Source organism: Phoca vitulina, unplaced genomic scaffold, assembly GCF_004348235.1.
Source record: "Phoca vitulina isolate PV1807 unplaced genomic scaffold, GSC_HSeal_1.0 scaffold1, whole genome shotgun sequence".
NCBI classification, from domain to species: Eukaryota; Metazoa; Chordata; class Mammalia; order Carnivora; family Phocidae; genus Phoca; species Phoca vitulina.
Genome location: NW_022589704.1, coordinates 20,967,215 through 20,990,158, shown reverse-complemented (window position 1 = coordinate 20,990,158; position 22,944 = coordinate 20,967,215). Strand labels below are relative to the sequence as shown.

The following is a 22,944-nucleotide window of genomic DNA, read 5'->3' as shown; positions in this document are numbered from 1 at the left end:
CATCACTGATGCGGCCCCCACAGCTGCCCCGCTGGATCGGCCACCACGTTCATGCCAAGGCCATGAGTCCCATGGGCTGCTCCCAGCCAACAGCTGGGCACAGTGGGTCATGAAGGCAGCCCCATCCAACGAGATAGGAAATTCCTCCAGCGAGCAGCTTTGGCTCAAGGACTCCTCATTGGTCTGGCCACACCTCTCTTGGGACTGTCCAGAAGTCTGAGACTCTTCGACCCCATCCATCTTTTCTCACTAGGGTCAGGCCTGCACTGTGGTCTGAGGGCTCTTCCTCACACCTTCTCCGGCTCCCTGCACCAGTGAATCCCGTGACTGTCGAATGCTCTCTCTGCATGGACCTGAACTAAGGTACCAAGTTAGCGTCCCCTCTTTCTTGAAGACTTTCCTAACCTCGCTTGGGTAGAATTGAACCTTCTCTCCTTCACACCCTCGCCTCTACCTCGTGCATACTTTTCGTGATTGCACCGATAACCCTTCACTCGAATGATCTGTTTATATGGCTATCGTCTCCTCCCAGGCCGTAGACTCCAGGAGGCCAATGAGTTCACGGTCTTATTTATCTTGTTAAAATTACCACCTAGTACAATGCCTGTTATATTCAGATGCCCCATGAAGGTTTATGAAATGATTAAATGATTGATCTCTTTATTCAATGATCAGTTCCCATTGTCCTAGACCGTGTGTAAGGTAGAGAGATTAATGAATCACAATCCCTGCCTTCAAAGGCACTCTCAGGGTGGCTGATGGGATCAGCATGCAGATCACTGTTTTATAAATGAGAATGGAATTGCTGTTATCAGAATGGCACAAGCAAAATGAGATAAGAACCCAGGGAAGCCCTTGATGGATTCTTACGGGTGGGGGAGGAAGGAGGAGGCAGCAGGGAGGGCTTGCGAGAGAAAGTAGCGTTCCGAGTGGGCCACGTGCCACCTGCGGGATTTATGCACGAAGAGTATGAGGGGAAGGGCCTTCCAAGCCAGAGAGACTGCATGCATACGGGCACAGAAGGGTGCTGTGATGGGGGGCTATTTTGTTAATTTGATTGTGAGAATTTCCCACTTTTATTAAGAAAACGTTGAAATACGCACAAAGAGAACCTGCCTCACTCGTGCCTTCCCTTCTCGGTGCTGTTGCTGCCGGAGAACTCTTTGTTTGATGTGCGTTGGTTTTCTCTGCCTGATTCCCTGGGGCCTCCACCTGCCTGGAGCCCAGAAAGCAGCCCTCCCCGGCTTTATTGCCAGTTTCTCCACATCGTCAGTCTCCTCGAGTGACTTTCCCGAGTCACATCTGGCAGGCTCTGAGGCCAGGACTGGCGCCTGGGAGGACGGCCAAGTGGCAGCCTTCAGGGACCGTGCCCAGCTGACACGACTCCGGGGCAGAGGACTGGCGGACCCCTACGAACAGAGCCTCACGGCTCCCGAGGGCTGGAGACTGGAGTGGGCCTGGGGAGCGGGGTGCTGACATCATACGCCCTGTCCACCATCATCTGTTTTTAGAAGGCGCAGTCTGGCTGCTTCCTGAAAACTCTTGCCTGGGGAAGATTTGGAAGGTGGGAAAAGAGAAGCAGGGGAGAGAAGGGGAAAGAACCCACCAGCAGCCGCCTGAACGCCGCTGCTCCTGCTGGCTGGCTTTGCCCACAGCTCCGTTCAGCCAGGGCTGGGCCCGCAGGAGGCCCCCCTCACAGACGCCTGGCTAGATGCGCTCCGTGCTCTCAGCCAGGCAGGCTCTTCTCTCGAATGTGTTCTGGCAGCAAAAACTCATCTCTGGTTGCTGCACAGGCTTCTCCAGAAAACCTCTGCTCTGGAGGCCCACGGCCAAAGCGAAGGTGGGGGAGGCCCCTCCTGAATCCAACTTGAGATCCTCCTCCCGGCCCTTGCCCTCCATTGGATTGGCAGATAAACTCTCCACCGCAAACGTCCTTACTCTCAGACTTTCCTTGTCAGAGAACCATAGAAACACGGAAACTGGGAAGCCCTTTGGGATCCTCTGCCTCACCCCCCTGCAGGGCAGCTCCTCTTCCAAAGCGAAGTTCTCAGGAAAGATGAGCAAGGATTTGCTCCAGTGACAGGGCACCTGTTTTCTAGAAAGCTTCTCATCTTTGTTTTCAGTGGTTACTCAAAATTTCACTCTGTATAATATGTACCATAGTTTTAAAAATGACACAAGTATTACACAAAGTCATCCTTATTATTAAAATGCAAACAACACAGAGGGAAAGTTTGCTCTTCACATTCCCAACCTCATCCTCTCCCAGAAATAAATAACTCCGATAAGCTTGGTGGTATCCCTTCCATAGTCCTTTGGAATACGGCATTTTTAAATTGAAATGAGGGTGGAGTTCTTCGGTTCTTCTATACATATGTGATCATTGTGCCTGTCACTTTGCAGATTATATTTTCTGGTTGACAGCATGACTTTGAGCTCTGTCCCTGTCAGTCCTTCAAGGTCCGTGACATTCTCCCTGATGTGGATACATTCTCTCTGATGTGGATGGCATCCCATGGTTTCAGTATCTCACACTTCATCACTCCTGTGTTGATAGACACTTAGTTTTTTTCCAATTTGTTTCATTATTACAATGATACCACTCTGATCCTCATTTCCCAAGCTCCTTGAGAAGGCGGCATCTGCTACTCTCTCTCTAGGAGAATTCCAAAGAAATAGAATCCCTGGGTTTGAAGGGTATGTGCGTTTTAAATTCAATAGAATATTACCAAATGGCCCTCCAAAGCAGCACACTAATTCATCTGCTTACCCACAGGGTGGGGCAGATTCACTGGCCAGCCTCCACACCATCCTTTCTCCTCCCCTTTTCCCTTGGTGCAATCCACAGCAGGAGCTGAAAAAGACACTTTCCCAGCTTCTCCTGCAGTTAAGAGGAACTATGTGATACATTTCTGGCCGGTACACACACGTGCTCACACACACACACGCACACACGTGCTCACACACACACGCACACACGCGTGCTCACACATGCGTGCACACACATACGCACGCACACGCGTGCACACACGAACACAGAAGCATCCAGGAGTAGAAACATGGTTCTGGGAAAGCTTTTGCTTTCCCGATGTGAAGGAAGGATGTGCCCAGGGCCACCCTTCTCCTTTCTTTCTTGCTTTGAGCTATAGTTGCCCACTTGGGATGGTGAGGTTACAGCCACGGGTGACAAACAAACATGCTAATGATGCCGGAGCAAAAAGAGCGAGCCTGGGTCACTTGTGGGCCGACGCCAGCAACCACCTACTCTGCATATCTCATTACAGATAAAAAAAAACAAACAAACCTTTAATTGTTTAAGCTCCCGCCAGTTGGGTATCTGTTACCTGTAGTTGAATGAAAATCGAAATGAGACATGGTGTGGGTGACAGATACCCATATTTGCTTTGATTTAACCTTGCTTTTTATACATTATGGTAATGGTACAACTTTCCTATTACTCTGTTGAACAATAAAATGATGATAGCAATAACTTATTCACTGCCGATTTTATATGTGTTATCTTCGATATTACAAAGATCCCGAGAGACAAATTATCTCTATTTTAATAAGGAACCAGAGACTGGAAAAGCTAAGTTACTTGCCCACAAGGCAAGGGATTCTGGTCTGGTTCTGGCTGCTTCTGTAGGTTCCCATTCATAAAGTGCAGAACCAGGGTGTTCTTAATCCAGGAAGAATAATAGCACTAGCAATAAGGAGGCACATATGGGGGGCCGTACTACCTATATGGCCAAATACCAAGGATAACGAGAGCCCCTTTGGCTTTGGCCAATGGGTCAAGATCTTGCTCCCAGGTTTGCCTCCCACTTCCTGCTATGTATCCTGGCACTCTGGCTCTGTCCTATAGCCTCATACCTGGGTCTTTCTCATTACTAAGCCCTTAAGTCAGAGTTCTGATTAAGGCCTGCTTTCTTTTCTCTTTAGGTCCTTTCATTGTCTCCCCCAAAGCAATCTTAACAAAATTTTTAAAAGATTTTGTTTAAAAGAGCACTCTCTGCATGCATGTCTGTGCATATTATCTTCTTACTTAATCATTGGATACCCCTGAACAGGTTCCTAAAGACAATTAGGGGAAAATAATAGTTGCAATCACTGTCATAATGAAGATTTGGGACCCTAATCAATAGGAGAGAGAAGCAACCCATTCCAATTCCTTTGGCCCCTCAACCAACGTGCCATGGATTTAAGCCAAAGCTTTGTCTTGGGATATATGGAAATCTTTGTATTCAGTGATTTTTTTTAGTTGCAAATGACATAAATGTAGCTTAGACTAATGTAAACAAAAATCCAATTTATTGGCAAATGTCCTGGGAAATCTAGTGAAGGAATGGGCTCAGTCATGGATCCAGGAGAGTCAGGATGGTCTCTCTCCTGCTTTTTGTGTTGTGCATCTCTGCTTGACCTTGCTCTGAAGACATGTGCTTCCCCCGTGGCAGAAAGTGGGGTCTTTCATTTTCCCAGACTCCCAGGTTCCTAACAACCATAGTGGAGGGAAACCTTGTCTCCCACCAGCTCTGATGGAAAAATCCCTTGGAAGACTTGGATTGGCTTTGGGCATGCGCCCATTTCTGAACCAATTCCTGTGGACCAAGAAATAAGATACTTCGGTATCTAAGCCTGAGTCACAGTCCCACTGCTATGGCTGGAGTGGGTTTATGGGTTCAGCCCTACCAAAACCACATGTTACGGGGGAAAGAGGATTTCTGTGCACTGGATGGACAAAAGCAACAGGTGTCCACCAAAATGACTTGAGGACTGATGGACGGCATGAGATAGTACTTCAGCCTTGAGGCTTTGAAGGGGGGCTAGGTCTTACAATAATGTCAGCATGATTTACCAGGCAGGTGTAGGCTCTCAGCATGTTCAGGAAAGTGGCAACTCCAGAATTTCTACATCTCTCTCTTTTTTTAAAGATTGTAGGTAGGTAGGTAGGTATGTATGGATTTAGAGAGCTGGGGGAGGGGCAAAGGGAGAGGGAGAGAGAGAATCTCAAGCAGACTCCCCACTGAGCATGGAGACCGATGTGGGACTCGATCTCACGACCCTGAGATCACGACGTGAGCTGAAATCAAGAGTCAGATGCTTTACCCATTGACCCATCCAGGCGCCCCTCTATATCTCTTTTTTGAAAGGATATAGTAGCCTGTCTTGGAGGGTGTGGAGGGCCCCCCCTCTCAACAAGTCACCCCTTGGAATGGCCACTGGCTGGAACAGAGTGGTGATATCCCAAATCCAGCCTTTACACAAAGGCTGCTCAAAACAAGTGACATTCCAGATCTCAGGGGGCTTGAGAGAGACCTTCCTCTTCTGCTCCTCTCCACCTGTTACAGGGTGTCGGTCCTCCTGAGGAAATCCAAAGACTAGCTCAGTCAACAGGCCTCGACTCAGGGCCACTTTCTAGGGAATGCCTTTGTCATACACTTTCTGTGTTTCTGTCCTTCTGTATGTGTGTTTGTGTCAAATGCACATACGTGGCTGTGATCCGTCTGGCTAAAAGAACACAACACAACCCTCCACCTGCTTGATGAGGATTGAAATCCCACCACTTACAGAGTTTTTGCTTAAAAACGATCTTCTCTTAAAAATGCTAATTCCTCAGGAGAGGGAATATTGTTACTTATTTACAGTTAGTAAGAGTGAGCTTGTCAGGTTCTTTCATGAGCAAAGCTTTTTTGTTTAGAAATGCGGAGCCTCTTACTAGAGTCTAGTAACTAGGCAGTGAGACCCTTGAAGATAGTTGTATCTGATTGCTATTGGAGATGTCTACCTCGTAAGAACCTTCCACGTAGCAGTTTCTCACTACTGGTTTTTTATATGAATAATCTTCAAGTTACCTTCAAATTCCCAGTAAAGCTATCATATACATGACTGCAAGTAGTAAAATTTTGGGTGGGAGGAAGAGCCAAGGAGGGGGAATCCTGCCCGCCATTTGGGCTGGGTTGAACCTAGAGTTACAGTGGAGGAATCACTGTAAGACGGAACAGAAACCCTGAATTCAGGAGATTCTGGAAATTGGAGTAGGAAGCAACTGCAACAAATTTTAAGATCCAAATTACTAAGAGTCCAGCTGAGGGCATCAACCTTCTTGTAGGATGGGGGATGGGGATGTTCCAGCTGACATTCGCTGACTTTGAGGGACAGGTCCAGAGATGGCATCTGGGCTCGTTCATTTTCCTCCCATGCCCCTCAAATCAGGATAAACCTTTCACGCACGTTCCCACTTTCCTGAGAGGCAGTATAACGTAGTGGTTAACAGCCCAACACACTGCACCAGGCTGCTGAGGTATAAATCCCAGCATGGCTGTGTATGGCTACATGACCTCAGCTGGGCAGTTGTCCTGCAGGAGTGGAGTGGAGTGGATTGCCTGGGATTGAATTCTATCTGATTATGGCCTAGTTACTTCACCTCTTTGCCTCAGCATCCATGTCTGTAAAATGAAGGTATCTGCTTCATCAGTTGTTGGAGTATGAAATGTGTTGATACATATACAGTAGTTAATTTGGTGCCTGGCACATACTGAGAGCATTAGGTATTAGCTAGTATCTTGTCCCATGCATGGGGCCATACTTGCGGATGACACGCAGTGAATTCTCTGAAGTCTAGACATTTGTCTGGTGGCGTGAAGGGTGATTTGCACATTTGGCAGGGGGCAATGGTCTCTGGTTGTCAGGGTGCACTTCTACTCGCTCCCCAGAGATGCATGTAAAATATAAAAACCCAATCCATTCATTTGTGTACCCATAAATTCCATTTCCCAAGGCACCGGGAATTTACCATCCTATTGGGTAGAGAAGTCAAAAGATGACATTTCTTTTCTACTCTGTGATTGATCTTGAGAGCTAGAGTGTGAGTTGACAAAGGAGGCGACATGTTTCCAGCATGCTGAAGGTACTCCTGTATCCTTCCAGGAGTGTTTTACTCATTCAGAATATTTTTAAAAAATTTTTTAAGAAAAAAATGTTTTAAGATTTATTTATTTGAGAGAGAGAGAACGGGGGGGATGGGTAAAGGGAGAAGGAGAGAGAGAGAGAAGCTCAAGCAGACTCCCTGCTGAACATAGAGCCTAATGTGGGGCTCAATCTCACCACCCCGAGATCATGTCCTGAGTTGAAATCAAGAGTCGGACGCTTAACTGACTGAGCCACCCAGGTGCCCCTCATTCAGAATATTTATTAAGCACCTACTGTGTGCCAGGTACTACTGTAGGTCCTGGCAGTAAACAAGACCCAACAAACTCCAGAATGCTATTAGAACGTCTCATCAATCACCTCTTATTCAGTACAGCATCTTCTGAATGACCCCAAATGGCCATAAGATTCTGAAGTGTCCTGTGAATCACCAAAAAAAGATGGCATGATGACCACTATAGTTTTGGTGACAAGCGTATTCTGTTGCGTTTTGATATTTTTTTGGAAATAGATAGTCTATCTAACACATCGACATTTTCCATAAATATTGAATTAAACTGGCCCATTCCTAGAACACATGGAGAAGTAGACACACACTACATGAGTTACTTGTACCATTTTGATGGTTTTCTCTTGCTTGTATGTTTTCCTTTTACTGTTCTTTGGTCTCTTGCCAATTATTATTTCTTGTCTGACCTGTTGGATCGTGGGCTTCATTAAGGGAGGAACCTTCCTAAGCCCATGCACATCCCGCTGAGGACATTGCCTGACCGACTGCTGGCCTGAGGCGGAGCGGACCCAGGCAAGTTGAAGGGAGGAAGGGCTGCTGCCTGGTGAGATGTGCAAGCAAGCCCTGTTGCAGAGACCTGCCCAGGGGCTTTTTTCTGATCTTCAGTGGAAAACTGTCAGGGGAATGAGGTCCTAACACACCTCTTTCCTGTGGTTCTCTCACTTCTCTGAAATGACCTGATGGGATAAAAATCTCTCCAGATTTCCTGGAGCACTAATGGTCTTTGCTTCTAGGAGTCCTGGGCAGAACCTTAAAGAGAGTTTGGGAGTTGGTTCTCTTTTTTGACTTGAAGGAATCCATCTGCTGGGAGGCCAGTGAGAGGTCAGGGTCACTGGTTCACACACACACACCTGCCCCCTCTGGGCCCTGAGAGAGAACTGATTTCTTGCAAGGAAGAAGACACTCGGGGTGGAGCTGACGAAGATAGGGGAGTCAAGATGATGCCACAGAGGGTCAGCTGGAGGGAGGAAGGAAAAACTCCCATATGGAAAAGGACACTAATGATAGGGAAAGAAATTTTATTTTCAAGCTTTTAAGAGAATAATACAAACAACAGAGAGTTTTAAAAAACCCTAAAAACTAGTTTAAAAAAGTACTTGACAGTGTCCCTTTAATACCCATGGATGGTGCGGCCATTGTGCACTGACAATGAGAAACTCTGCAGGTGACCACCCCACTGTGGTCTTCCTGGCAAGGTCCCAGGAGCCAGCAGGTGGGCTCAAGGGCAGTGCTCCCTGCCAGGGTCCCTGCACCCTGCCTAGCTGCATGGGAGGGACCAGGGAGTTTGTAGCACTGAGGGATGACTGCCCTCGGGGGAGGGTCCCGAGTTGCAAGGAATACTTAGACTGGTCTCCACTCCACTCCTTGGGGGCACGTCCTGCCAACTTCCTTCCATCCGCTGCAGCAGCTATCCTGGGAGACCCTGGGTGGGAAGTGCTCTGCCCTTGGGGGGCCCTGGGTCTCTGCATGCGCCAAAGCAGGAGAAGGCATGACATTGAGCGTGTCCTGGCCACGGGCAGGGTTGGGTAGTCGGGAAAGTCACTCCTGGATTGACAGCTTTGAAGGCTGAAGCCACAGCAGCAGGACTGTGCTTGAGATACCCACGGGAAATCTGTACTTTTCTCTAGTTGTGTGTGTGTTTCTTGTAAACATCTTTGAGCCAAACCACCATAAAATAAAGTAACAAGGGCACGAAAAGACACTCATCTCCAAACCTAAGCCCTCTTTGAGCTGAAGCCTAAGCCTAAGCCCTCTGAAATTGGGAGAAGCTGAAATCGCCCTCCCTCTGGGGGCTCACTCCAACATCTCCCTCCCTGCACATGACCCCAGAGTCCCTAAAGCCATCTGAGTCAGGAATCCTGCCCACCCAGATGAGCCCAGGGGCCACCAATGCTGCCTGTCATCCTTGCCAGCCCACACCCATCCCTCTCCCTCCCCACCACGGCCCCAAACACAGCCCCCGGAGAAACAAAAGCAAACTCGAGGGGAAAACAAGGCAGGCCACAGTGCTTTTCCTTCGTGCACCCTTGGATTTTTCCTCCCCAGCTCTGGTGCACACAGGGGCACCACCACCACCAACTCACCGGCTTCGCCCTCCCCCAGCCCCCACTTCTCCCAGGTGTTTCGTGCATGGGCACATCCAGGATTGTTGTCCTTGTGTTTCCTTCGGTTCCGGCTGGATTGCATTTCCTTGTTGAGTTTGTCCTGGAGTTCCTTGCTCTTGTGGGAGATTGGGCTTGACTGATCGGAATCACGAAAGCTCTCTGGACACCAGCCTCACTCACTCCAGCTCTGACCCTGCCTCCAGGGCCCCCTCAAGACCCACCGCCCTCTGCCTGCCCTCTCCTCAGGCCCCTGGGGTGCCCCCTGGCCTCCCCACACCTGCTCCCCAGACTGCGGCCCCGCTGGGCCCCGCCCCTTCCCGGCCCCGCCTCCCCGTCTCTGTGCATGGTCACGGCCTCCCTTTCAGGTGTCTCCTCTCACACTGTCGTGACCCTCATGACAAGCTCCCGGCTCCCGCCCTGGGGGCTCCGCGGTTCATGAGGCCGTAAGTGACTCAAGATGTGCAGGATGGTGTAAGCACAGTGGTGATCGGACAGAGGGCCTGAGGGATGGCTGGCCGCCCGAGCAGGGCCTTCCTCAGGGCCTGGGGTGCCCCCGGCCTCCTCTTCCGAGGAGGGGGCATTGGCCTGGGTGGCTGAGGAGGTCCGGGGGTTTGTCCTGCCTCCCGACTTTTGATCCTCCAGGTCTTTCGTCTTGTCATAGTTCAGCACTTTCCACTGCTGGTTGACAGCCTGCCAGCGTTTAAAGATGCGGTACACGGAGGGTCCCTCGTGCACGATGAGACCTGCGGCGCCAGGGAGAGAGGAAAGCAAAGGCCGAGTAAGAGACCGGAGGTCACTGCCGGAAAAACTGTCTCTGCACGTATCCACCGAGAGAGAAGTTGGAGCCAACTGGATTTGTATGGGTTTCATTTGTTCTTTTCAAACCTCCCTTTCAGCTCTGAGCCACAGGGCTACCATCCCTGTATTCCTAGGCTCGATGTGTCCTCAGAAGGGGAAGGTGGAAGGCTGCCATACCTAGTTCATGAAATGGTCGCGTGCCTATGGGCAACGCTTTTGCCTACCTCTCCTCCACCCCTCCCACTTCTTGGCTTGACAAAACCCCAAATCATCATCCACTGAGGCATGATAGAAGTGTATTTTCCTCCCTCTACCACGTAGCCGTGGCACCTGGCACTTGGCAGATGTTGAATGAACCGTGTGCTCTCAAAGGCACCATGAACAGGACCATGGGCATTCCATACCTGCCAAATGAAGTCTGGAATTCCACTGGTTAACTCTCTGCTACTTAACAAATAGCCCAGTGCTACTGAACTACACCCCTGGGAGAGAGGACTTGGACCCAGCTATACTGGCCAGAAGCAGTGTAGAGCCAGAAAGAAGCCACGCCACACAACCAGGCAGATCAAATGGATTATGTGCCTACTCTGTTCCAGGCACTGGGGCTGGTGCAGTGAGCAGGACACCAGAGTCCTGCCTTCCCAGAGCTGATATTCTAGTGGAGAGACACGCGGTGGACACGTAACCAAACCCATGAGACTATGTCAGGTGCTGGCAAATGCTACAAGGAAGATAAAATAGGGTTAAATAGACACTGGCTGCAGACACTGAGGGTCCTGCTTTATCGAGAGGGAGGCGGGAAAGGCCTTTTGGGGGGAGGTGATATTTACGTTGACATGTAAATGATGAGGAGGGGACCATGCAAAGATCTGCAGAGGGGCATGTTAGTGATAGGAACTGCAAGTGTGAAGGCCAGCAGGTGGGAACGGAATGCACATGGGTCAGGAAGGAAGGTCAGTGTGGCCAGGGTGCAGTGATGGGTGGGAAGTACAAAGAGAGATAAGGTAGGGCAGAGGTCAATATGATAAGGCCTTATAGGCGAAGGCAAGGGATTTTTATTTTATCCTAATTATAATGGGAAGCCCCTGAAGGGTTTTAATGGGAGGGTCGGGGTGATGTGATCTGGTTTACCCTTCAGAAAGTTCATTCTCGATCCTGTGGAACTGGATGAGGGAAACGAATAGGAGCAGGAGACCAAGCAGGAAGTGATATAGTGATTCAAGCAGGAAGGGCTGTAGTGATTCAAGCAGGAAGGGCTGTAGTGATTCAAGCAGGAAGGGAGGGTGGCCTAGACTAGGGTTATAGCAGTGGATTCCGTGAGAACTTGTGTGGTCAGGGTTTATGTAGAGGTAGTGCTCACAGGCTTGCTGACAGGTAAGATGTGAGTCAAGAGGAAAATCTGGACAACTCAGGAGCTTCTCGTGGCGGTGCCATTTACTAATATGTGGACGGCAGGAGGGTAGGGGGTATGAATTTGTGTGGCTGTGGTCATGACTATATCAGTTTCCTATTGCTGCTGTAACAAATGACCACACAGTGGCTTAAAATAACACACATGTATTCTCTTACAGTTCTGGAGACAGAAGTCTAAAGTGAAGGTGTCAGAGGACTGGTTCTTTCTGGTGGCTTTGAGAGGAGGATTCATGAATCTCCTTGCCTTTAAGCTTCTAGAAGTCGCCTGCATTACCTGTCTCTTCCTCACATCGCTCCACCTCTTTGTTCCAATGTCGTATCTCCTACTCTTCTGTCAATGTCTCTCTCTGACTCGCTCTTATAAGAACACTTGTGATTGCATTGGGTCTGCCCAAATAATCCAGGATTCTCTCCCTATGTCACGATTCTTAAATTACTCACATCTGCAAGTCCCTTTTGCCATATAAGGTAAGATTAACAGTCTCCAGGGATTAGGACCTGGATGTCTTTGGGGGCCATTATTCAGCCTCCCACAGTGATTAATAGTTATATTTTGGTTATGGTAATTTAAGATGTCTGATAGAAATCTCACTGGAAGGTCCAGGTGGGCAGTTGGACATATGAGTCTGAGGTTAAGGAGAGGTCTGGCCAGGAGGTATAAGTCATCAGTGTAGAGGTAGAATCTGAAGCCTTAGGAATGGCCCAGATCTCCTGGGGAGAGAAGGTAGACAGATAAGAGAAGGGGGCCAATGACAGATTCCTGGGCCTTCTCATGTATAGAGGTTTGGTGGAGGTAGAGCCAGCAAAGGAGGCTCTAAAGGAGCAATAAATGGTATAGAAGCAAGACCAGCAAGTGTGTAGACCCAGAAGTCTAGAGAAGAATGTGTTTCAAGAAAGAGAGTGTGCTAACGCTCAAATTCCATTGAGAGGGCAGCTCAGGTGGAATGAGGAGGGCCATTGGCTTAGTAGGCACAGGTGGAGGGAGGATGATAGATGTGAAAATCAGGTAGTTCTCATCCAAGTGCCTCTGCCTCTTCTATGTCATCAGCTAAGATGGAAGGGATACAGGAGGAAGTGTTGAAGATTTGTGGAGAGAAGAAAAAGTGGGAAATGATTATCTTGGAAAATGGGAGACTGAATTTACAAAGGAGATGTAAAAGAATTGTCTGACAGTGTTGAGTGTCCATTTGAGATTTGTGGCCACAAATTTGAAATGAGTTGTGTGGCTTTTCTCCATACCTTCAACTGCCTTCTAGGTGCACCTATGGAGTATGAAAGTTGCATTTAATCAGTATGGACTTTTCTCAGGCAAGCGAGACATAAGAGAGGACAATGAGAATTATGGATGTTTGCAAGGGAGTAGTTATCACACTGGCCCATGGAGTCTAGGCTGGGGAGAAGGAAAGTGATACACAAAAGGGATAAGGAAAAATGGAAAGTGATAGGGTCAATGCCAAGAGGTCTCTTTGAAGTTACAGAATTGCTAGAGTCAGTGATCTACAAGGATGGTGAGGGGGAGTGATGCTCAGAGAGTAGGATGTTTAAATCCAGACTTTGGAAGTGGTGTGGTTCTTGGTGATGATGAGGTCTAGGGAATGTCCTCTTGGGCAAGGGCTGAGGTGGGCTAAAGGAAAAGGCCTGTGGAGTATTGGGGTAGCCAAGGAGTTGGACAGATTATCTGCATCAACCATCCTCAATGCTATCAGACCAAATGCTCCCTTTTAAAACAAATATAGTTTAGGGCGCCTGGGTGGCTCAGTTGGTTAAGCGACTGCCTTCGGCTCAGGCCATGATCCTGGAATCCCTGGATCGAGTCCCGCATCGGGCTCCCTGCTCGGCAGGGAGTCTGCTTCTCCCTCTGACCCTCCCCCCTCTCATGTGCTTGCTCTCTCTCATTCTCTCTCTCTCAAATAAATTAAAAAAAAAAAAAAAAAAAAAAAAAAATCTTTAAAACAAATATAGTTTAATATCCCCTTTCTTACTTATTCTGAAGTGAAATTCACAAGATGAAATAAGCTACCGTGATTTCTTTTTTAAAAAAAAATGCCCTAAACAGATAATGTTAAAAAAAAAACAAAAAACAAAAAACAGGAGAAGTCATTTATAACCAGGCAATATAAATTTCAAAACAAATTCTGGGGCACAACTATATTAGAAAACAAACAAAAAAACCTCAAAGATTTGCAAAATGCCCCTAGGAGATGGTGCCACCTCTGCTGAGAGCCACTGATCACAGAGATGCTAAAGACAGGAATGGTGGGAGGGAGTGTATGAACCAGGGGCCCCTAGGAATGTGAGGAGTGAGTAGGCAGTCAGCAGCCAATAGCATAAAGAAGGGGAAAGGAGAGGTCAAATCCGATGACATACACTGCCAGGGGCTGGGGCTTCTGAAGGATAAAGGAAGAGAGGCGGTTTAGAAGGGGTAATGGGGAGCAAAGAGGATGTGGACCTTACCTCCAGGCCCTGTAGAATACAGTATATGGGAGAAAAAGCAGCTACCACTTGAGACAGCAAGAAACAGTGTCCTCAGAAGATAGCTGTTTCAATGAAAGGAACACTCACAGAAGAAGTTGCTAGTGATGGACCATGAGGTCCAGAGGAAGGGCTGGGAAGATGGGGCCAGTTAAGGAAAGTGCACAATAAGAAAGTGGTAATTGTCCATATCATGAGGGTGGTCTGGGGGGCTGGGCCCCATGATGGGGAGTGAGAAGACTGGGCATTCACCCTGCAGCAACTGTCAGTGGAGGGGAGGCTGATGGCCTGGCCTGCGGGGCGGGGGTGGGGGGTGGGGGATGAGGAAGAGCTGACTCACAGGAGCAAATAGCCATGAGTCACTCCAGCCTCCTCAATGTCAAGCAGAGACGGAATGGAAACATCTCAAAGCTTCTCCAACCTTGAACACACTGTGATTCTATGAGACAAGATAGCCACCCACTGGCACTCTTTCCTCTAGCGTGACAACAGTTCCTGAGATTGCCCTCTGGCAACAAGTTTCCAAGCGTTCCTTAGAGAGACAGTCTCCCTGTGGCCCAGTTGTTCCTAATCTCTTGGGTCATGTGCCACTTTGAGGATCTGATGAAGGCTAAGGACCATCTCCCTGGAACAAAAACCACACAGATGAATTTTGGGGTTCATCAATCTCCTGAAGACCACCAATGGACCCCTTCATATGGCCTGCCTGACCCTGAACAAGGAGACCTCTCTACCCCCTGTCTCATCACCCTGCCCCAGTCACTTCCTTCAACCTTGTGAATACGTGTCCTGTGTTCATTATTTCCACAAGCCTATCTGAACATTGCAATGCTCTTTTCCCTGGACTGTTAGCCCCTTGAGGACAGAGGCCAGGAATGGTTGAGGGTTGGGCAGCCAACACAGTAGCTGGAGCTTAACGAAGCCTTGGTGATGATGGAGGAAATGGGGGCCTCGGGGAGAGAGAAGCAGAATCTTTTGAAGCCCCAAACTAACTCTTTCCAATAACAGCCACTACACTTGATTCTTAATTAGCTTCTTGATCAGACAATTTTACCCTGATTGAAGAGGGTGGCTTAAAATTTTGGTCTGAACGCTGCCTTCTAATTATCTAACTGTCTAGTGTTCAGGAAGTAATTAAACCACTTTAATGGATAGATGGCTGAAGGGGGGAAGGTGCACCTGTTTTTGAAGATAATGCTTGTTGGGCAAAAATGGGAAAAGCACGAACTACCTCATTCGCATCCACTTCCCTTAGCTCTCCCTCTGCTTCCTGTTCTACAAATTACTTATTGATTCCTTGGATGGCAGAATAAAGACAAAACAAACAAAACAAAAACGGAGGAAGGTGGGTAGGGCTCATCTGATTGGGACAGGTGAAAATGGGGAAGTTGAAGAGATGGGAGAGAAGGAAGATGGGTTGGAAATGGTGGTGGATGGAGATAGAGGATGAAATTAGAATAGGAAGAAGGAAAGCTATTGGTGAAGGGAGGCAGAGAAGCAATAGAAGAAGATGGACCATTAGAATGCATGGCAGTACCAAAAATTCAGTATGTTTTGATTGGGTCCTTCTCTGGTATTTTCTGTTTCATTTAACAGTGACCTCATAACCACCTACAAGGTGCCCAACCCTGGACTGTATTTGTGGGAAATCCAGTTCCAGAAGAATTGCCACCTTCATCTCCCTGACATCTCTCCACCTTTGGGGGCAACTCTTCCTCACATCGCTGGAGGCTCCCTAACTCTCAGAACACTTTGCTTGCCATCATATCTCTTCCCACCGGCCTCCCGCTGAAGTGGCCCTTTGGTTAGCCCACAAGGAGGGAGGGAAGGTGGCCACTGTGAGTGGGTGATCCTGTCTGCTTGGCTCCTCCTGCCCCTAACTCACCACTGACCCAGGGCTGTCAGGGAGTCCTCAATCCTTGGTTGGGATCAGCATCCCAATCCTGCCCTGCTGAATTCTGCCCATTGGCTCTTGCTGTGTCCAAAGCAGTGAGATACAATTTAATTCTATTTAGGTAATATTTCCTGAGTACCTATTATTTGCTTTTCTGAACACCTGTGATGGAACAAAAAAAAACTGGTTCTTATCACATATGGAGTTAACAGGCCAAGGCTAACTGAGAAGTCTGCAGAGAAGCTTCTGGTCCCCTCAGCAATGCCCAAATCTTCCTTCCCAACCCTCATCTCCTGCAGGTATCCTGATTTAAATGGCAAAAAAGTTACAGACAAGTCTACAACAGTGCTTCTTAAACTTTAGTATGCATCAGAATCAGCCAAGGAGCTTATTAAAACATGGATTCCGGGGCTCTACCTCCAGAGAGTCTGAATTAGTAGGTCTTGGATGAGGCCTAAGGATTTGCATTCCTAAGCCGATGCTGCCTGTGTGTGGACCACACTTGAGTAGCACTGCCTAGAACATGGTCCTTATTCTGGCCTACTGCTTCGTGGAAGGCTCTAACTTTTGGTCAAATAAAGAGTTAAAGGTAATTTTTTAAAAGTTTTATTTATTTGAGAGAGAGAGAGAGAATACAAGTGGAGGGGAGGGGCAAAGGGGGAAAGAGAGAAAGAATCCCATGTTCCCCACTGAGCATGGAGCCCGACGCGGGGCTCGATCTCACCATCTTGAGATCATGACCTGAGCCGAAACCAAGAGTCAGATGCTCAACCCACTGAGCCACCCAGATGCCCCAAGAGCTATAGGTAATTTTTAAAAATACTCTAGTTCCAGATGGGACAGACATGGAAATGTGAGGCAACCAAAGAAATGGATACTTCCCTTCTAGACCCAGAGGACTTTGTGTCCCACAATTCAGAGGCACCTCGCCAATGAACACACACTGGACATTCAGAGTGTCTGCCACTTACTCGCCCTATGGATTTAGGCAAGTTATTTCCTCTTCCCAAGCCTCAGGTTCTTCTTCAGTAAACTGGGACTGATACCTCCTTGCTTATACGTTGTTAGGAGATTAAAGGAGGTAATGAGTCCTGTGTGCTCCTGCTTGGTGCTGTGCCCAGCACATATTTAACATGCAAAGCCACATGATACTGATTATTGTGGGGGTGGGGGTAGAAGTTACAGGACAGAAAAAGCCCACTCATATCTTTTCCTCCTCCTTTATCTCCAACTCCCTTCCCAAGCGCAAGTACCTGCTCTTCCGACTCCTAAATGCCCTTCCCAATCCTCAGTCTGAGTCACTGTTTACAGATGAGTAAGATGCTGGAGCTGAGAGGAGCTCTAGGGGCCAGCTGATTCTGTAGATGTGGTGACCAGCCTCCACTCCCGTCTCCTCTCCCACCACCAAGAGCCTTCAGCAGTGCCAAGGGAGTGATGCTCCCCACCTGCAGAGTCACCTGCTGTCAGACAGCTGTGGGGCAAGACTTCACCCTGCAGCCCCACCACTGCCAAGCTCAGCTTCCCGATGCTACCCCCTCGAGGGCCCAGCCCTGTCAGAACCTGCACTGAAGAACTTATCCGGCAATCGTGGGAAAGAAATCAATCTAACCAGTGTCCAGGGAGGGGCTGTCCTCTTGGAGGTGACTTTTATTGGAATTCCCTTCCCAGCAGAGTCCTTGCTGGACTGGTTGACCTTGGTCAAGCTGTCCAGGATGTCTCTAAACACATCAGAGCCAGAATCATCCCGGCCCCTCTGCCCACTCAAGGCATTGCAGAGACCTTTGAGAAGACCTTAGCTAGAAAATCATTAAGACTCCTTGAAATGAATGAATGAGCTTAACTCAGTAGGACTGGGTAGGGAAGAGAAATATTCCTGGAGCCCCAAATATCCCTGCATTGGTACAAGTGAGGGGTTCATTCCTGGAAGTGTGTGCATGAAGCTATGTCCCAAGATACTGTGGGTTTTTTCCGTGGCGGTTCTCTAAAAGCTCAGAGCTATCAGTATCTGGAAAGACACAGACAGAATTGCATTTCTCAGCCATTCTGGGCAATGGTGGTGCAGGTCATGGTAATGAAAGTGATGGTGATGACAGTACTTAGGGAAAGCTTCCTATGTTCTGTCACTCTAAAAAGGCTTTGCAAATATAGTCTACATCTCACGGAAATCCCATGAGGTAGGTGGTATTGTCTCCACCTGACAAAGAAGAAACTGAGCTCAGAGAGGCTTAGTGTCTTTCCCAAAGACACACAGCTTGTACAGGCAGTGGGACATAAACTTAGGTTCATCTGAAACGGAATGGTGCCATGTGTCTGGGCTCCTTCCTCCTCCATGCTGCAGTTCGTGGGCTCCCCCAGAGAAAGCAGCTATGGAGGAGATAATTTTTTTATAGTCTGTATATACAATTTCTATTTCAATTCACAATAAGATGTCTTTTGTGCTATGCATTTAAAAAATGTGTTACAGCGTTATAACCAAGTGGTTAAGGATGTGGGCTTTGAAATCAGATGAAACTGGGTTCTAGTTGTATGATGTTGGGTGATTTACCTCTTAGTCTTAATTTTTTTATTAAGGAAAATGAGCATTTTAATAGTAACTACATCATGAGGTTGTAGGGAGTAAATAAGATAATGCACATAAAGCACTTTTTAACAGTGTTTGGTGTATAGCGAATAGTAAATTTTAGTTATTATTTTGTTATCATCATTATGAAATAAGTTTCACATGATTTCATCTTAAAGGAGTTATGTTAAAGTTACAAAAGTAGTTTCTTTAAGCAAATGTGCCAGAATTCTATATCTAAAAAGAGTTTAAAATCCCAGGATTTTAAAAGACTATCCTTGGGGGGTGCCTGGGTGGCTCAGTTGGTTAAGAGTCTGCCTTCAGCTCAGGTCATGATCCCAGGGTCCTGGGATGGAGCCCCGCATCGGGTTCCCTGTTCAGAGGGGAAGCCTGCTTCTCCCTCTCCTGCTCCCCCTGCTTATGCCCTCTCCCTCTCTGTGTCAAATAAATAAATAAAATCTTAAAAAAAAGAAAAGACTACCCTTGGGAACTGGCGTAATCTTTCTTAGGCTGTCCTAGTGCAGAGCATTTCTGGAAATTTCTCAATGACAGCCTTTGACGGACATGACTGACCGTCCACCAAAACCCCACTCTTCTCTTCCTTGGTACAGAGTTACCACTGAGAAGGAATGACATTTCACCACTTTGCACCCACGGGGAGCTGGGTGACCAGGACTGCATGTGAGCATTAGTCAGGCCGAGGTTTAAGAATGGGTATTGAGGGGGAAAGTACGTGGTTTGTGTGTGTGTGTGCGTGCTTTATCCATGCTTGCTCTTATTTTCTATTAGCTGGAAATAAAAGATTCAAAAGCCTAGGGGACTGTGGTCACAAAATGGAAGGAGCATGGGTCCCTGAGTCTCTGTGTGGAGGAGAACCTCCCCACTGATCAGGAGCTTCTACTGCATTAAACCACTGAAATTATATATATATATATATATATATATATATATATATATATATATATATACACATTCCATTGAACCAAAAGCTGCTTTTCTCTTGTGGCCCCTACCCTAGCACTACAGGTATTTTAGTTAGGGTATTTAGTTAGACTAACTCCAGCAGATGCATATATATATATACGCATGTTTCATGTTTTCCCCCAAAATATATTACTTGGCTCAAGCAGCCACCTTATTTACTAGATTGGGGTTTTTTTTCTAGCTATAGACCCACTGTCAATGGACAGACATGCGACTCCTGAAGCTATTCCCAAGACTGTGCTGTAGGCACTGAAGATGGTTCCCAAGAGGTGTTCCTAAACTATTTGAGCCCCATCTGCACACTGGAAGAAATGAAGTGCCTCCCAAGCGGTCTCCTTTGAGGGGAACAGTGCTCACTTGGCGTGTCTGCTTTAAATCAGTCACCCGCACTTACCGAGCAGCTAGCATTTAGAGGTGGAGAGAAGGGGCCTTGCATAGGAAGCCCTTGTTGGTCGGGGGAGGCAGGGGGTGGGTGGAATATGAGTTAACAGTTAATCTGGAGAGTTGGATAAGCCATATGCATTTAATGGAACACAGACTGAACATCATCCTCCCCATTTACATGGCTGACGCTTATCAGTTGTTTGGTCTAGCCAACATGATTGGGAATCCCCCCACCGTCACAGTGGTCAACCTCTGAGAATTATGACATCTTCTTACAATGGAAGTGACTTCAAAATCCTAGAATGTCAGACCTAGAAGTACTTTGCAAGTTATCAGGTTCAACCGTCTCATGTTATAGAGGACTTAACTGAACTATAAAAAGAAGTAACTTGCCCAAGGTCACAGAAGTGGTGGCAAATCTAGTCTTCAGACCTAGATTTTCTACTTCCTAGTCTCTTCTGGGGTACCAGGCTGCCTTCCCCATATTTTCAGTTTATTAATCAGGGAATTAAAAGGTTTGACAGATGGGGTCATTTCTAGCCCAAGGGAAGGAAGAAAGGAAGGAATCTTTGTGCCAGGTAAGTGTTTTTTAGTTAATGTGAATTAAAATTAAGTTTGAAAAATCATGTTTTTGTAGTCCTGCTGCTCCTACCCTTTGCCCACTTACTATAAATTGGAATTTGAATTCCTTTATCTCAGACGGCAGGCACCAGGTATCTCTAAATTATAGGAAAGAACCTCAATGAATAGCAGACAGAGGAAGCTTTAACAAAAGATTTTCTATAATTTTGTAAATTACCATATTCCACTGTTTTAAAGATTTGGAACAATCTCAGAAATGCTCTCCTTCCTTTCCCTGACCACATCCCACTCACAAGTAAAAAAACAAACGTGATAACGATGAGGTCCTCATTTTTTTGCAGATTTGACTTTTTGGTGGCCAATCTCTTGAGTCTGTGGAGTGAAAAAATAATGTTTTTGGTGCCAAAGGCCTTAATTAATTTGCTCTTGTTAAATCCTAATAACTTGACCCACTAGAGCAGAGACTGTCCCATTTGTTTGCTGGGAGGCTCTGTCAGCTTTTCTGCTTGGGCAGCCACCGTCATTAGAAATGACGGAAGAGGAGGCAGGTGGTGGGAGGACATTCAATGTAATCAGATCTTCTCATTGAGGGGACATGCGTGAGGGAACTAAAAACCTTCAAGAAGAGGCACTGCTCCATATAACAGCAGACTCTCAATTATGTGAGGACACGGAGTCAGGCTTCCTAGGCTGTGACTAGCTTCTGGTTTTAACAGTTTCTGCAAACCTTTATTGGGTGCCCACTCCAAGGGGAATCTACCCGGATCAAGTGTCTCCCAGCCTGGTCACTGATTTTATGAATGCCTGCTCCTTTCCACATGCCATCGTATTTAATCCTCTCAACAATGCTCTGAAAATGGTATTATTATCCCATTTCACAGATGAGAAAAGGGAAGCAGAGAGTGGTTATGCAAATCACGGAAGGTCTCAAGGTTAGTAAGAAACTGAGCAACATGTGATCCAGGTGGCACACTCCTGCCACTCCAGAAACCCACCATCCTGGGTTTTGTGACCCACTCCCTCTTGTTTTTCTCATTCTCTGTCTTCATCCATCTTTTAAGCCTATAATGGTCCCCAAGTCTCCATGCTTAGCCACCTACTCTTTGAATGCTCCTTCTAAGTTGTCTTGCCAAAACCACAGCTTTACCCCCTCTTATTGTTGACCCCCAAACCCGTGTTCAAGTTTTATGATCCAACCGCCTACAGAAACATTTCCTTACCTCCCTCCCCCACTTCTCATTAGTCACCGATCCTCATCAGAACTGGTCCAATGCCCTCAAATCTTCCTCTATGAACAGGAGGCCACCAAAGGCCCTTTCTTTCTTTCTACCCCTGCAGAGACTCTTTCCTGGCAATGCCTTCCCCTCTTTGCAGCCCATAATGTACTCCATGCGTCTTGCTTCTCTTCTACTGCAAACTCTTCGCTTAGGAGCTGCCTCTTACCTCACTGCCTGGATTTTAGGCTTGTGATGGGCCTTTTGTTTGGTGCTTTTGCCAAAGACTTACCTTTGGTTCCTCTTTGCTTCTCCCATTGCCAACCCCATTCTCATGCTCAGCTGTATCCCCACGCAAGCCAGACCCTGGGATTCCTACTTGCTTCAAAGAAGTTCATACAGTCCTATCTTATCCACATCCTAAGTGCTTCTCAAGGTCATCCCATACACGTCTTCCCCACTGCACTGTTCTGCATTTCTTTCCCTTTTGCTCGGACTATTACAAGCATTTTCCAGCTGGCCCCTCGCTGCCTCTAGTCTTTCCAGCTCTGGTCCATCCTCCCTACCATTGCCAGAGTTACCTCTGTAAAGCACACATACATCTGACCACACTTCTTTCTGGTATAAAATCTTATTAATGCCTCCCTGTCACCAACAGGGTGAAGTCTGAGCTGCTTAGCCCATGATTCATGATACTGTGTGACTTGGCTCCTGCCAACCTCCACATCCCTATGGCCCATCACCCACCTTCCCACTCTGGCTCTTGACACTGAGCCATACACACCTGCTCCGAGTTTCCCAAGTGTCCCTGGTTCTCTCAAGTCTCTGGCCTCTACACATGCTAGTCTCTCTGCCTGGAATGTTCTTTTCCTCTCTTCTGGACAAACTTTGACCTATCTTTTGAAAATGGCTGAAGGATAGGGTTCCTTCCTTCAAAAAGCCTTCCTGGACTCCTCCAAGAGGGAGTTAATTGCCCTCTATTCTGTTCCACATTTCTCTGTATCTTATCCTGGCTGCCACTGTGCTGTGATTTATTTGTAGATTGGGAGCTCCTTGAGGGCAAAGACTGTGTCTTGTTCATTACTTTATTAAAGATCCCTAGTTTTAGGAACAAAACCAGACAGCCAGGAAATGCTACTGAATGAATGGAGATGCTAATCCTGAACCCCTTCTGACTCATAAATGATAAATGATAAATGATTAACTTGTCTGCCTTCCCAGTGAAATGTAAGATCCTTGAGACCAAGTGACTCTCTTATTGGGAGTGCCCTTTCAATAAATATTTTTTAGTGAATGAATGGATTCCCTAAGTTCATGTTAGC

The 22,944-nt window shown here is 47.3% G+C and overlaps 1 protein-coding gene across 1 annotated transcript in view; it reads right to left on the bottom strand.

Moving 5' to 3' along the window:
* Window positions 1–7,176: 7,176 nt before the first annotated feature.
* MARCHF4 (membrane associated ring-CH-type finger 4) overlaps window positions 7,177–22,944 on the bottom strand; it is a 110,269-nt gene continuing 94,501 nt past the window's right edge. The window contains exon 4 of the mRNA XM_032402536.1: window positions 7,177–10,064. Within this exon, the coding sequence (XP_032258427.1) occupies window positions 9,697–10,064 (368 nt within the window). The 3' untranslated portion in view covers window positions 7,177–9,696. The remainder of the gene's footprint in view (window positions 10,065–22,944) is intronic.